Here is a 17,015-nt window from a genome sequence, read left to right as displayed (position 1 = left end):
TTTTTATTATTACTTAGTATGATAAGAACTACGATATTCATGATTACTTAGTATGAATAACAAGTAGGCTGTTTATATAAAATATCTAAATTGAAATTCACTTGTCTATAAATGGCCTCATTGTTTTAATTGATGTTGTTATTATATTGGATTATCGGATATATATGCACATTAGAAAGCGGTATGTTTACAGTTAATGGATACACATTTTCTTTCAATTCTTTCATTTTCAATACACAATACACACAATGGGTAATTTTGTCGGATTAATGAATGCAACACTAAGTGTTAAATTTCTTTTACGGGAGGGTTATTGTCCGCCTCCTTATTTTCATGGGAGGGGTTTTGTTCTCCACCGTTTTTTTTCATGGGAGGGTTTTTGTCCGCCCATGTTTATTCATGGGAGGGTTTTCGTCCGCCCCCTACGAAAATGACGGGAGGGTTTTTATCCGGGAGGGGTTTTGTCCGTATTCCTTGGGATTTTCAATCGGTCTTTCATGACCCCAATCGGTCTAGGACCGACAAAACCGAAAAAAATATGATCCCTGGTTATTATTATTCAGGATTTATTGAAATATGGCTATTTGAAGTTGATGATGCAGGGAATTGTCCCCTTTTAGCTCTTTATTTACAAATTTCTTTACAGGTATGCCAGTGACAAAGTTTTTGCACCAAAAATTATACCAACCAATGTCCCCGAGTAACATATCCGCCAGGGTTTCTTTAAAAAAAAAATATTGGTGGAGAAATTCGACTTTACATCCAACATGTTGATGAAAAAATGATATGACCAGGTGCAGTGCAAAAGATGATAAGATAAGACAGGAGTGCAGTTCATTTATAAACTTAAAAGCTCACTATTACAGCTGATTTATTCCCACTCTGATGCATTTTAGATCATTTTCATTGAACTTTGAGGTTTCATAATTATATCCGTTCTGAAGCTTAGTTATTTGCCAGCTTTTTTGTATCTTTTGTTGTTTTTTAATTGTTTGAAAAGCATTGTAAATGTAAAGCAATTGATTCATACAGGTAAAAATATACGTCAGTGAAACCTATAGTGCGAAGGTACAAATTTAAACTTACGTGCATTCAAAGAACTAACATACAATCAAAATGTTTTTGTTGTTGTTAATTCATCTTAAAATACGTCTATTGTTAGGATATTATCAAGCAAGTGTTTCAAACATACATGTTTTTAGTGTAACAAACAAAATGCATCCTACGTAAAACAGGATGGACTCTATGGAAACAGTAAATCCTAGAAATAATATAAATTTCAACGCTAGTGACGTATTATTAACGTTTGGATTTCATTCCATCTAACCCCAGCTTAAATCTTGGTTTACTGGTTCCCTGTTTCTGTACAGTGTACAGAATGAACAGGCGAAAGTTGTTTTTTTTATAAATATTAGGGCAGGCAAAAGCCATGAAACAAGCTTATGTTTGTTTGATAATATCAATAATAATATAGATATTTATCCTAAAGATTATAATGTTTTATAATAACATTGCTTAATAAGTTAATATTGATTCGAGCATAAAACTTTTAAAGAGAGAGAGGAAGGGAAGAAGAGAGAGTGCGGACTGACGGACGTCTAACGAGAGGTACATTATGGGGTTATTCCTTTGATGTTTCTTTGAGTTTTTTTTAACCCTACACGTATATTTTTAACCCTGTAAGAGCGATTTTTACGGAATGAACCTCATTGTGTCAAGTTGTATAGAAAAGCGGACAACAAGAGCCCCCTACTGTAGCTCTGGTATGTATGGACAGACAGACAGACACTGACAGATACAGACACAGAGGAGAGAAGCAGAGTGAGAGAGATTCACGACATGTGTGCGCGAGCCGTTAGTTAATAATCTACCTTTAGTGGGTTACGTGACTTGCAAACAAACTGTATGTCGTACTTAATATTCAATACGATAAATACCTTTTATCCATGATGTGAAACTTTAAATGACTTGTAAAGTAAAACACATACTATGACGTCATTTAATGAGTATAGTGATAAAAGACCAGTGCTATATAATTTAAATGCAATCTTGACTATTTCTCTCAATATGCGTTTTAAGCTCAAATGGAAAGTATGCCCTAGTTGTAAATGTTATAATTTGCTGAAATCTGGCTGAATATATTCCTTCAAGGCTTGGGGCTTCAGCAGATAAGAACTGCGTGTTATCTATGCAAATACACATAAGAAGTAGGCGTGGATTTGGTTTTGAAAATAAACGGTTACATTTTGCATAATTATATCATTACCAAAAAGAACGAAAAGAAACAGACATTGACACACGTGAATTGTCGGAGATGTTTGCAAAGCTGTCAACTTTAAGTCATGTACCATTGATCCAAATTTAGTTCAGATTTATTAAAGTCTACCCATAATTGGAACTATAGGCAGAAAATATTAATATAAATGTTAACATTGCCTAACTGACGTATATTTTAACCTGTATGAATCAATTGCTTTACATTTACAATGATTTTCAAACAATAAAAAAACAACAAAGATACGAATAAGCTGGCTATTAACTATAAGCTTCAGAACGGATATAATTATGAAACCTCAAAGTTCAATGGAAATGATCTAAAATGCATCAGAGTGGATATAAATCAGCTGTAATAGTGAGCTTTTAAGTTTATAAATGAACTGCACTCCTGTCATATCTTGACATCTTTTGCACTGCTTCGGGTCATATAATTTTTTCATCAACATGTTGGATGTAAAGTCGAACTTCTCCACCAATAATTTTTTTTTTAAAGCCCTGGCGGATATGTTACTCGGGGACATTGGCTGATATAATTTTCGGTGAAAAAACTTTTTCACTGACATACCTTTAAAGAAATTTGTAAATTAATTGCTAAATAGGGGACAAATCTCTGCATTGTCGACTTCAAATAGCCATATTTCAATAAATCTCGAATAATAATAACCAGGATTTTTTTAACATACATGATAATATCTCCTTTGCATATACCAAACGATATTTTAATTCAAAAATGCCTTTAAACAATTATAGAACTGGATTTACTTACCTTACCAAAATTCAGCAAAATGTATCAGCAACTTTTCCAAGCACATCCAAATTTTCACAGCATATCGGGTTTCCGAGGGTGTTGATACTTACATAGTATTCTCTATGTATATGACCTAAAATCTTACAATACTTTGTACTCATATCTGGTTTGATGATAAAATTACTCACCTCTCAAACCAGATATGACAATTCAAACACTGGTATAAACGGCAAACATTTGTGATTTTGTGTTCACGAAATGGCATCTAATTTGGAGAGTTCAATTGTTAAAGGATCAGATTTTTTCTTTGACTTTCTTTGTTTTATATGTCAGGAAAATGACAGAAACACAGAGGCTGATTTTTATTGCACACAGTGTTCAAAGTTTTATTGTGGCAGATGTGTTGACCAACATAATTATCTTTTTAAAAAGCACACAACTTTGGGTAAAGAAAAGATCAGCAGTTGGCCAGATGTAAAAGTAGCTGTGGACATAGAAGAGGAATGCCAGGAGCACAAGGGTGAGAAACTGACAGCATTCTGTGAGGACCACGGTGAACTGATGTGTCATGTCTGCCATATCTACACACACAAGTAAGTATTAGAACTGTATTTAAGCAAACAAACCAATAAGTTGTTTCATACTGAGTTCATGATTTAAATTCCTTAATACACTTTTTAATGATCAAGGCTCAATACAAACAATGGTGGTTCTTATGAGAATCAAAGGTTGAGGAGTAGGGGTATTATTTTTAAACACTTAACCAAGATTCAAACTTGGCCTTGATATTGTTAGGTTAAACATTTTGGACAAGGTTTATCTACATTGAGTCAAAGACTTATGGCTTCTAGCTTTGTAACATTCTTCTATTAAGATTTGATATACACCCATGACAAAGATTTGAATGTGGCAAAGGTATTATCAAGATAAACATTTTGACAAATATTTCATCAAGATTGACTTACTGATAGGGTTTTCAAACTGAGATTTAATTAAAACAAATTGATTAAGCAAATTTCATGATGGACTGATGATGAAAATATGTATATTCACAAAATTTAACTTAAAACGCATTAAGTCCCCACCCCCAATTGTCAACCATGTTGTTTTTTTTTAATCTAGAACTATTTTGAACTTGGACAAGCTATCATTTTACTAAATTTTCTGAGCAACTTACAATCTGGATACAATACCACTTCTAGTGTTCACAAGGTTTTACTATAGATATATTAGAACTGCCCCTGCCCCACCTGCTCCATTGTCGCCAATTTGTTTTAAATGGGTGGAAACCATTTTCAACTCAAAACATTTGTGCACATAGATATCATTAGAAAAAATGTTTGGAGCAACTTTTTTGCGATTTGAAATAAAAATGTGACTTCTATACTGTTCCTGTGGTTTCATTAGGGATGTAAGTTAAACTGCCCTGACCCCTGGTGGCCATATTTTGTAACCGACTGGAAACATATTTAAATTCAGTGAAAATATGATAAGAAAAAATGTTCTGAGCAAATTTCAAGAAGTTTAGTAAACAATGTGCCTTCTAGAATGTTCACATAGTTAAACTTTAGCCATATAAAACAATCCCATCCCCTCTGGCGATGTTTTTGAAAGCACAAGATCCACATTTTTATGCCCACCTTCGAAAAATAGGGGGTATATTATTTTGCACATGTCGGTCGGTCGGTCCGTCCGTCGGTCCATCCGTTGGTCCGTCCACCGACTGGTTTCCGGATGATAACTCAAGAACGCTTACGCCTAGGATCATGAAACTTCATAGGTACAGTCGAAACCCGATGGCTCGAACTCGCTTAGCTCGAATTTCCGGTTGGCTCGAACTCTCATCAAAGCACTGATTTTTTATTGTTATATATTCATATACAATTTTGTCGGATGGCTCTAATTCGCGAGGCTCGAATTATCGGATGGCTCGAACTGTTTTCATAGTCCCGGTGACAATTTTCACACGTTCTTTTCTTCGGATGGCTCGAATTCGCTTCGGGTCGCATAAACTGTTAATTGATTAGGACCTCTTGAGTAAAGGCATTCAATAATTGATTTAAATCGGTTGTAAACATGTCATCGACTTAATCGTTAATTGATTTGAGTAAAAGATGACATTTTCTATTAATGCAATCAGAAATTATCTTTAGGAGTGCAAAAACTCACAGCATGTTCAATGCCAACTGGATGTAAGGAACGCAACACAGACCGATATATAGTTTTTCTTTAATATTTTGTTTATAAATAAATCAGTAAATGTAGTACTGTCTCATATGTAAATGATGCGTATCATCATTTGATGATACATGATGCATGTTTTGTTCCTTAGTGCTCTGTGTTTCCAGAAAATGTGCTACGTAAAACGCGCTGATATAATTTGCTATATGATATTTGTTTGATTGTATTTGTAACTGTTTTAAAATATTGTTTAATAAAGTTATTAAGTATATATTTGGTTCTTATGAACTCAAAAGCAGAAAGTAGTACGAAGTTGTACGGAGTTTAAGCAATATGTGTACTCTTCAACTGGAGGTGAAAATATACTGCAGACTTGTTCGTAAACAAAAGTTTATTAGAATCAGATGGCTCGAATCCCGCATGGCTTGATCTTTTGTTGCCGGTCCCGACGAGTTCGAGCCATCGAGTTTGGACTGTACATTGATCATGACTTGCAGATGACCCCTATTGATTTTCAGGTCACTAGGTCAAAGGTCAAGGTCACTGTGACTTGAACCAGTAAAATGGTTTCCAGATGATAACTCAAGAACGCTTACGCCTAGGATCATGAAACTTCATAGGTACATTGACCATGACTTGCAGATGACCCCTATTGATTTTCAGGTCACTATGTCAAAGGTCAAGGTCACGGTGACTCGACACAGAAAAATGGTTTCCGGATGATAACTCAAGAACGCATACGCCTAGGATCATGAAACTTCATAGGTACATTGATCATGACTCATAGATGACCCCTATTGATTTTCAGGTCACTAGGTCAAAGGTCAAGGTCACGGTGACTCAAACCAGTACAATGGTTTCCGGATGATAACTCAAGAACGCTTACGCCTAGGATCATGAAACGTCATAGGTACATTGATCATGACTTGCAGATGACCCCTGTTGATTTTCAGGTCACTAGGTCAAAGGTCAAGGTCACGGTGACTCAAACCAGTACAATGGTTTCCGGATGATAACTCAAGAACGCTTACGCCTAGGATCATGAAACGTCATAGGTACATTGATCATGACTTGCAGATGACCCCTATTGATTTTCAGGTCACTAGGTCAAAGGTCAAGGTCACAGTGACAAAAAACGTATTCATTCATTCATTGTATGTGTGTGTCCAAAAACTTTAACCTGGTTAAAGTTTTATAACTTTTGCAATATTGAAGATAACAACTTCCTATTTGGCATGCATGTGTATCTCACTGAGCTGCACATTTTGGGTGGTAAAAGGTCAAGGTCAAGGTTCAGGTCACAAAGGTCAAGGTCACAGTGACAAAAAACGTGTTCACACAATGGCTTCCACTACAACTGACAGCCCATATGGGGGGCATCCATGTTTTATTTTTGCTTGCCTTTCATTATAACAAATGTTATGAGAAAGTTTCATGAAAAAGGTAAACTTAAATTTGACTTCGAGAGTATTAACAGATTTCAATATAGCGATGTAATGATAACTGCACACCCCACATCCACCTTGCTTTTGAAAAAGGACAAAAGCAATTAAAAAACTCGCTAAGTTATAATTTAAACAAATATTCTCAGCAAGTTTCATGACACTCGTGTAAAAAATGTGACTTCGGCCTTTATAATAGCAATTTTGGGAAAAATGCAATTTTGGGATTGAAAATTTTTGGGGGCAAAAGTCCACTGATTTGGTAAAAACTTAGTAATGTATCTCTTTATAATAATTCTAATGATAAACAAGAGCACCGCATAACGGGTGCCAATGCTCGGCTGTGGGTGCAGTTTTGAATAAATGAAGGTTTGTCAGAATTTTTTTTAGGTCACAGTGACCTTCACCTTTGACCTTGTGACCCAAAAATGGGTGTGGCGTGTAGAACTCATCAAGGTGCATCTACATATGAAGTTTCAAAGTTGTAGGTGGAAGCACATTGATTTTAGAGCCTATGTTAAAGTTTTATATTAGAGGTAACAGTGACCTTGACCTTTGACCTAGTGACCCAAAAATGGGTGTGGTGTGTAGAACTCATCAAGGTGCATCTACATATGAAGTTTCAAAGTTGTAGGTGGAAGCACTTTGATTTTAGAGCCTATGTCAAAGTTTTATATTAGAGGTCACAGTGACCTTTGACCTAGTGACCTAAAAATGGGTGTTATGTGTAGAACTCATCAAGGTGCATCTACATATGAAGTTTCAAAGTTTTAGGTGGAAGCACTTTGATTTCAGAGAAAATGTTAAGGTTTATGTTAAAGTTTTTTATTAGAGGTAACAGTGACCTTGACCTTTGACCTAGTGACCCCAAAATGGGTGTGGTGTGTAGAACTCATCAAGGTGCATCTACATATGAAGTTTCAAAGTTGTAGGTGGAAGCACTTTGATTTTATAGCCTATGTTAAAGTTTTATATTAGAGGTCACAGTGACCTTGACCTTTGACCTAGTGACCCAAAAATGGGTGTTGCGTGTAGAACTCATTATGGTGCATCCACATATGAAGTTTCAAAGTTGTAGGTGGAAGCACTTTGATTTCAGAGACAATGCTTAGGTTTATTTTAAAGTATTATATTAGAGGTAACAGTGACCTTGACCTTTGACCTAGTGACCCAAAAATGGGTGTGGCGTGTAGAACTCATCAAGGTGCATCTACATATGAAGTCTCAAAGATGTAGGTGGAAACACTTTGATTTTAGAGCTATGTTAAAGTTTTATATTAGAGGTCACAGTGACCTTGACCTTTGACCTAGTGACTAAAAAATGGGTGTTATGTGTAGAACACACCAAGGTGCATCTACATATGAAGTTTCAAAGTTGTAGGTGGAAGCACTTTGATTTCAGAGCCAATGTTCAAAAGGTTAACAAAATGTTAAATTTTGGGACACGCCAGGACGAGCTGGCTATGACAATACCTCTGGTTTTCTCCGAAAAAAGTCGAGCTAAAAACACAATCATATGAAGTATAGTTATAAACTTTGTTAACTGTAATTAAGATATAATAAACATAAAGCACTTCTTTATATAAAAAATAAAAAATTTGATTTTTTTCTTTAAAAGGACCCTTTCATACAGCTGAAAAAGCCTTGACTTCTGGAATGTACACAGATTTCATTCTAGCCATTTAAGGAAAACTGCGACTCCCCCTACGCCCATGTTTTGCAATTGAGCACAATCACTTTTTAACTCAGCCAATATAACATTCACAAGCTTTCTCTTAAATTTGACCTAATGATCTAGTTTTTGCATCCATATGATTCTGTTTCGATCTTACCTATTATTGTGACAACAAATCTTACCAAGTTTCAAGAATTGTTGGCAATAAATGTGGCTTCTATTGTTTTCAAAAGGTAAATGTTGATGACACACACTGTTCTACGCAAAACGTTTAGGTTTAACTAGACAAAAGGTAATTAAAACACTCAAATATAAATAGAAATTTTGGGTTGTCTAATCATAGTTTCTTTACGATACCTGTTGATTCATACAGAGTAAATCAAGATGATGTTAATTAAAAACAAAAAGATCTCCATGTTGTATTCTTTTTCAGAAATTGCATCCATGTGGTCCTTATAAAAGATAAAGCGGAGGCCCTAAACCAGAGGGGAGAGTTCACAAAATTGTCAGCATTTCTGGATACATTACATTTGCAGTTTATTCAGAAAAAATTTGCCGTCGGGGAAAGTTTACAGTCCTTTGAGAAATCCCACACACAAGTTTGCAAAAAAATAAATGCTTTACACACCAAAATCAAAGGTCGCTTGGATCATTTGAAGGGTGAAACCATCAAAGAGTTGGATACATTACATGCTACATTAAAGTCATCTATTCAAAAGGATATTGCACATTGCAGTGAATCTGTCCAAACAATTAAAATTGCCAAAGAAGATTGGCAGAAAATACAAGGCAAAAGTGATATCCTCCATTTTATCATGTACATAAAATGCCTGGACCATACAAACAAGGCATTTTCTATTTTACAAGCAAAGATAGCAGAGAAAGACAATACACTGTCTTTCCAGCCGGATACAACTATTGACAAAACTTTGTCCACTTCGTCTGGATTAGGAAAAATACTCAGCAATGTAAAGCTAAAGCAACATACTGGGAGAAGCATTACATCAGATGCCACACCCACACAAGCTGAACCTAATGCAAAGAAACCTTCATCGACTTCCTCCAAACAGCCTGACAAGGCACATACAACAAGTAATACGAATAATACAGACCAGGTGCTTCATCCTCTTTCCAGTTCATCAAAGATTTCTGAAATTTTAAAGGTAAATTTAACAAATGATGTGAATGATTCAGACCAGGTGCTTCATCCTGTTTATATTTTATCAGAGAAGCCAAGCGCTGAAAACCAATGCCATGTCAAGAAGTCAGCTGCAGTATCCAGCTCATACAGCTTGCCAGATATTAGCAATAAAGAAGGTGCAATGAATAAGACAAGCAGAGAGTCCATTCCGAATAAAGTCATTAACATCATTAGTAAGGCTAAATATTCAGTAAAAGTGAGGAGTGATAAACAAACATGCAATATATCAGGGGTCTGTGAGACATATGCTGGTGAACTCCTTATTATGGACCAGGGCAATGATAAATTGAAGCTGCTTGACAAGACCTACAAAGTGGTGGCCCACTATGACTTGCCCTATACACCATCGTCCATGTGCAGAATTGAGTCACTTCTGGTGGCTGTTACTCTGGGTAACAAAGAAGTCCACTTCATCAGAGTGAGCAAGCTTCCGTCCATGCGTTTGGTACATGAAAGCACACTAAAGCTCCATCATGCCTGTGAGGGTATTGCACATCATCAGGGCAGTCTGTACATAACATCAGGTACAGCATTGTACCACTACACTGTAGATGGAACCCCATTGATGGAGATTTATAGAAATATATCTTATGGAGATTCAGGTAATGATTAATGGAGGATTGTAATAACGAATCAGAGAAATTAATCTTGATTAATAACCATCATAGGTACTACTGTTTCACTGAGCAAAATCTATTGCATATCTTTTAAGATTTTATTACATTTAGACACAGAGAACAATGCCTTTTTTGTAATATGTACCACAATTTTTAGATCGGCTGTTTCGGAGAAAACCCGAGGTATTGTCATAGCCAGCTCGTCGTCCAGCGTTGTGCTAAAACCTTTACATTTTGTTAACCTTTTGAACATTGGCTCTAAAATCAAAGTGCTTCCACCTACAACTTTGAAACTTCATATGTAGATGCACCTTGATGAGTTCTACACGCCACACCCATTTTGGGGTCACTAGGTCAAAGGTCAAGGTCACTGTGACCTCTAAAAAAATAAATAAATCTGACAAGCTTTCATTTGTTCAAAACTGTACCCGCAGCCGAGCATTGGCACCTGTTATGCGGTGCTCTTGTTCTAGTTTCTCTTATAATGATAAAATATGACATTTCTGCAGTGAATTAACAGCAGTGAAAATAAACAAATTGTTATTTTCACTGGTCAAAATAACACATTTTTGGAACTACTTTTTCTATTTTTAGATTATCATATCAAGATTATCATATTTTTTTATGATCAAAAGTAAATTAAAATCGGTATTTCACCGAATCCAACAAATTTTCTTTTTATTTAATGCTTTTTTCACCGTTTATTTACATTGTAAAAGAGTTTAACTGGAGAATTTCGCAGGAATAATGACGTCATTTTGTGTATTGAAATGTATTGAGGCACGCCAAGGGAGAAAGGGTAACTTTTCAGCGAAAGGGAAACAGCTGTTAATTAATTTCTTGAAAAAGGGGCATAACAGAAACAGAAAATTTGTTCATGTCAGTGTAAGATCGTTTGTTATTTCACTCGTGATCATAGAAAAATAATATTTTCACTCGTGGCTGCGCTACTCGTGAAAATGTATTTTTTATGATTACTTGTGAAATAGCAAACGATCTTACACTGACATTAACAAATATCCTCTATATCTTTATAAGACGCACGTAAAAAAGAAAACCTTTTTTGTTAATGTATTTCTGTATATTCTAAACTCTAACAAAGTAGAAGTTCTCCAATTAATTCATATGATCCTAATTATTTCTAAGCAAAAAATATTGTTGGTCACAACCTATATTCATTTATTTAAACATTTCGCCTTTAAAACTTCATGTCAAGATATATTCGCATTTAGTTACAATTTCAATTTCCAGAAATTCGTTTTAAGAAAGATTATAATTAAACAAGATCTGTCAGAGGACAGCGAGCTCGACTATTCGAGTGCTTGACAGTATAACGTAAGCCATCATGGGGTAATTGTTCATATTCAATAAGGTCAAGGTAATATGGTCATATTATAAGTGGAAGAGGACCATAATTGAAACATTTTGATCGCTTATGTTTTAAAGAAGTTGTACTTTATAGACGATTCTGAGTTCAGGTATATTTTCCACAATTTATTGAGCATTTGTAAAGACATAAAACAAACTAATAAGATTGTATTTCAAGTTTGATAGCAATAGCTTGGGTGGGATGGTTGGACAGTCCTTCAAAAATAAAATAAATAAATATTTGTTGTATTTTTTTACCATGTTTCAAAGAAAAAAAATCTTTTTGGGTGGGGGGGATGGGGGAGGGTCTGAGAGGGGGGTATAATGTGCAGTAGTGGCCATCTACTCTTTTTTTTTGGGGGGGGGGGGGATTCTGGGGTTGGGCATGGGGTTGGTTTGGGTGGAGTCCATTGTGGTATATCAGGTAAGTGTTGTTTTGTCAAAGTATGAATCAAATGTGATCATAAATATAGAAGTTATGGCAATTTTAATACAATTTATTAATTTGACCTTGAGAGTCAAGGTCAATCAAAGGTCAAGGTCAAATTCAACTTGCCAGGTAAAGTACCCTCATGATAGTGAGAAAATATTTTAAGTTTGAAAGCAATAGCCTTGATACTTCAGAAGTAAAGTGGATCTAAACACAAAAATTAACAAAATATTCAAAGTTACTAAGACAAAAAGGGCCATAGTTCTGTTAAAATGCCAACCAGAGTTATGCAACTTGCCCTGTACAGTCTCATTACGATAGTTAGCGAGTTTTCCAAGGGGCCATAATTCTGTCGAAATGCCAGTCAGAGTTACATAACTTTGCTTGCACAGTCCCCTTTTGATAGTTAGTAAGTGTTGCAAGTATGAAAGCAATACCTTTCGTACATTAGGAATAAAGTGAACCTAAACACAAAAATCAACCAAATATTCAATTTTCTAAGTATAAAAAAGGAACTTAATTCTTACACAAGAGCTGTCAGAAGACAGCGCGCTCGACTATTCGAGTGCTTGACAGTATAACATAAGCCATCATGGGGAAATTGTTCATATTCAATAAGGTCAAGGTAATATAATCATATTCTAAGTGGAAGAGGACCATAATTGAAACATATTGATCGCTTATGTTTTAAAGAAGTTATACTTTATAGACGATTCTGAGTTCCTAACCCAGATTTTATCAAGATAAACATTCTGACCAAATTTCATAAAGATTGGATGAAAACTGTGACCTCTACTGTCTACACAAGGTTTTTCTACTTTTTGACCTAGTTTTTGACCTAGTGACCTAGTTTTTTACCCCAGATGACCCAAATATAATCCCAACCCAGATTTCATCAAGATAAACATTCTGACCAAATTTCATAAAGATTGGATGAAAACTGTGACCCCTACTGTCTACACAAGGTTTTTCTATTATTTGACCTATTATATGACCTAGTGACCTAGTTTTTGACCCCAGATGACCCAAATACAATTACAACCCAGATTTCATAAAGATAAACATTCTGACCAAATTTCATAAAGATTGGATGAAAACTAGGACCTCTATTGTCTACACAAGGTTTTTCTATTATTTGACCTATTATATGACCTAGTGACCTAGTTTTTGACCCCAGATGACCCAAATACAATCCCAACCCAGATTTCATCAAGATAAACATTCTGACCAAATTTCATAAAAATTGGATGAAAACTGTGCCCTCAACTGTCTACACAAACAAATTGTTGACGGACGCACACACAACGGAAGCCGGACATCACACGGTCACATAAGCTCACCATGTCACTTCGTGACAGGTGAGCTAAAAACACATTCTTTGTGGGTGGGGGCTGGGATGGGGGGGAGAAGGGGGTATAATGTGGAGGGGGTGGTCATTTATTAGATTATTTTTCAAAAATAAGAAAAAAAGGAAAACAAAATGTTGTTTTTTTTTTTGGGGGGGGGGGATTGTGGGGTGGGGATGAGGGATGGTTTGGGTGGAGTCCATTGTGGTATGTCAGGTAAGTGTTGTTTAATCAAAGTATGAATCAAATCTGATTGTAAATAAAGAAGTTATGGCAATTTAAGCAAAATTTATTAATTTGACGTTGAGAGTCAAGGTAATTTAAAGGTCAAGGTCAAATTCAACTTGCCAGGTACAATACCCTCATGATAATAATTAAGTATTTGAAGTTTGAAAGCAATAGCCTTGATACTGTAGAAGTAAAGTGGATCTAAACACAAAATTTAATAAAATATTCAAAGTGACTAAGTCAAAAAAGGGCCATAAATCCGTTAAAATGCCAACAAGAGTTATGCAACTTTTCCTGTACAGTCCCCTTATGATATTAAGCGAGTGTTCCAAGTCTGAAAGCAATTATAGCTATGCTACTTTAGGAGTAAAATGGACCAACACACAAAACTTAACCGAATGTTCAATTATCTAAGTTTAAAATGGGCCATAATTCTGTCAAAATGCCAGTCAGTCTGTCAAAATGCCAGTCAGAGTAACACAACTTTGCCAGCACAGTCCCCTTATTATAGTTAGTAAGTGTTGCAAGTATGAAAGCAATGGCTTTGATACTTTAGAAATAAAGTGGAGCTAAACACAAAACTTAACCAAATTCTCAATTTTCTAATGAAAAAAGGGCATAATCCTTACAAAATACTTGATACAGTTGTCTGCTCGTGTTTATAGATTGGGGTCATGCTGGTAAAGAAGTATGCAAAATATGAAAGCAAAATGTCAAGGGACATAGAAAATATTTGAGGAGGTACGCAAACTTTAACATAGATTTATCAATAATATGCATATTCTAAGTGGAAAAAGGGCCATAATTCTTACAAAATGCTTGATACAGTTGTCTGCTCTTGTTTATAGGTTGGGGTCATGTTGGTAAAGAAGTATGCAAAATATAAAAGCAATATGTCCAGGGACATTGAAAATATTTGAGGTGGTAAGCAAACATTAAAATTGTCCAACGCTCACGCCGATGGGGAGAGTAGGATAGCTCCACTATATATATATATATATATATATATATATATATATATATATATATATATATATATATATATATATATATATATATATATATATATATATATATTATTATATATATAGTAGAGCTAAAAATATACAGACTTAAATGTTAGTATAAAATTTGCGACAAATTATGAATTGTTATCATTTTTTAAGTTAGACCATTGGAACCTAAAAAACCAAAGTTTCAACCCACTACATCCTATGAAATACTTGCAGTTTTGTTTTGACCTATGTTGATCTGGTTAATCACCTATTTATGTTGAATATGAACAGTAGTTTTTCTTAGTGCATCAACTGAGCAGAGCTTTGCTAATATTATGCACATTTTCTATCAGACACCTACTGTAATGAAAACAAAAACATGTTTAAAATTGAATATCTGTAGAACATTTAAAAATTAAATCAAGAAATGTAAAGCTGCCAACACATTTAATTATATTTTTTTTACCAATTAATTAAGATAAATTTAATTAACTTTGCAAGCAAAGGTCTGCATTTAAGCTACTTACATAGAACATAACAGCACAATACCTTGATGAGGAGTAAAGTTGGATCTATTTTTCAGAAACCTTTCTTATATTTTGAGTAACAGTGACCTACACCTAATGCAATCCCAACCTAGGTCTGCAAGAAAGCTACCTATAAACAATATTACTCCACAAGCCCTCCATCTAAACTCATGTTATTAATTCGAAACTGCTTTTTTATCATTAGAAACAATGACATTGACCCAACTGTTTCAAAATATGATCTTTCACAAACCTACACACACAATTTCAGCACTGTAAACTGTAAATCCAATATAATGCGCTATATTATAAGGCAGAATCCAAAATAACACACACACGCATGCACGCACTAACGCACACACAGATATGTATATGTTGCATTCAAACTTTACCTACATGTCATCTTGTACGCAAACCTTAACCAGACTTTTATAAGAAACAAGAAATATCTTTTTTAAAAAGATATACGGCGTTGATTGTGGTTGGAGTTGGTGGAAGGTAAAGAGTTCAATGAATGAGATCAAAGATAGCGAATGTCTTTTTCTGTGCAGTTCTTAGCTGCATCACACGCAGTACAGGATGTTACACAGAGTTTTCGCAGCTTATTTTTACATTATTACATATTGCTGGTCATAAACCTATAGCTACAAAACAGAAAACCAAAAGAAGAATGGAAGTGAAATTAAAACATATGAGTCAACCGGCCACACGCGAAGTATCCGTACATATTTTTAATATTTATATGCGCGTTCTTCGAACAAACCTGTTTTAGTGTTTTGTCGGGCACTGCTATTTGATTCGATTATTAACAGTATCGAGAATCATAGCGCTAATGCCTAATACATTAGTCAATATGGTGGAGTAATTCTTGTTCAATTAATCAAAAAAAATATTTATCATGTTATTGTTGAAAACACATTAAGAATCTATTATTGACATACCATAATTACATCGCTGAATATCTTCATTTAACATATTTCTGGTCTAAAGAAAATTCCAGTTCACCTAGTTCACGCGATAGCGTCTGTATTATATAATGATTATTTTACTGGCCGCGAACTGACCCTGATACCTTGCGGGTTGGAATGCAATGCATTAAAGCGAGGCCACGCTTCCACTGCTGGAACGACGGCTTATTTAAAACTTTATACTTTTGCATGTTAAATGTTCAATTTCGAAAACAATTTAAAATGGTTTGGCCAAAACAAATATCAGGATAGGGAAAGACGATACTTTTATGAACTTTAATATACTAGTACACAGACATGAATATGGAAGTAATTACTAAATGAGAACATAGCCTTTAAGTACAAACGCTCTTGCGCTTGCAATCCTCTGAAAATAAAAGGTGCACGCACAAACTGTATTGATGTCAAGAGGTGAGTGTAAAACTGTTCTATCTATCAAGCCTTTTCATTAGAGATAAAGTTGTTTCATGCTGAACACGCAGTAAAACAGTGTTACAAAGACGCAGTCATGTTTCCAATGTTCTGGTGGTATGCTCAAATCAGCCAATGGAATAAATGAAGTGTACTCATTCGTGTCTAGCCACGGGAAATTTTATTTGAATTTTATTGGACACTTACACAGGTCAGGTAAGGTCAAAAGTGACGTTAAACAGCTAGGCCAAAAAAAAGGCATAATTCGGCTAAAAAGTTGATAACAGATGTATAGGTATTGCCGTATTGGTCAGAGAATGTTCATAAAGACTGTAAACATATGTTAAGTTCAATATCTGTAGTTGATTTGTAGTTCTTATGGAATGCGGTCAAGGACCTCACCTGTGACTATTTAAGTGTGTGAAGTTTCAATTAGATACCTCTAGTAGAAACATTGATATGGAAATATTCAAGTTTACTGTAACAAAATTTCTAAGTAAAGATAAAGGGGCACAAATTATGCTTAATTGCAGGCCAGAGTTATTGAAGTTGGTCAGTGCTTCTCACAATGACCCTAAAACATGTTTAAAGTTTCTAAATT

General features: G+C 34.9%; 2 protein-coding genes across 2 annotated transcripts in view; one reads left to right on the top strand and one right to left on the bottom strand.

Moving 5' to 3' along the window:
• The window catches only part of LOC127832267 (glutamate receptor-interacting protein 1-like), a 222,989-nt gene that overhangs the window by 98,163 nt on the left and 107,811 nt on the right, over window positions 1-17,015 (bottom strand). The gene's annotated exons all lie outside the window — the stretch shown is intronic.
• The window catches only part of LOC127832268 (uncharacterized), a 31,099-nt gene continuing 17,312 nt past the window's right edge, over window positions 3,229-17,015 (top strand). Inside the window, exons 1-2 of the mRNA XM_052357651.1 lie at window positions 3,229-3,618; window positions 8,757-10,126. Of these exons, the coding sequence (XP_052213611.1) occupies window positions 3,284-3,618; window positions 8,757-10,126 (1,705 nt within the window). The 5' untranslated portion in view covers window positions 3,229-3,283. The remainder of the gene's footprint in view (window positions 3,619-8,756; window positions 10,127-17,015) is intronic.

The sequence above is a fragment of the Dreissena polymorpha genome, chromosome 5, assembly GCF_020536995.1.
Source record: "Dreissena polymorpha isolate Duluth1 chromosome 5, UMN_Dpol_1.0, whole genome shotgun sequence".
NCBI lineage: Eukaryota > Metazoa > Mollusca > Bivalvia > Myida > Dreissenidae > Dreissena > Dreissena polymorpha.
This window is presented reverse-complemented; position numbering and strand designations above follow the sequence as displayed.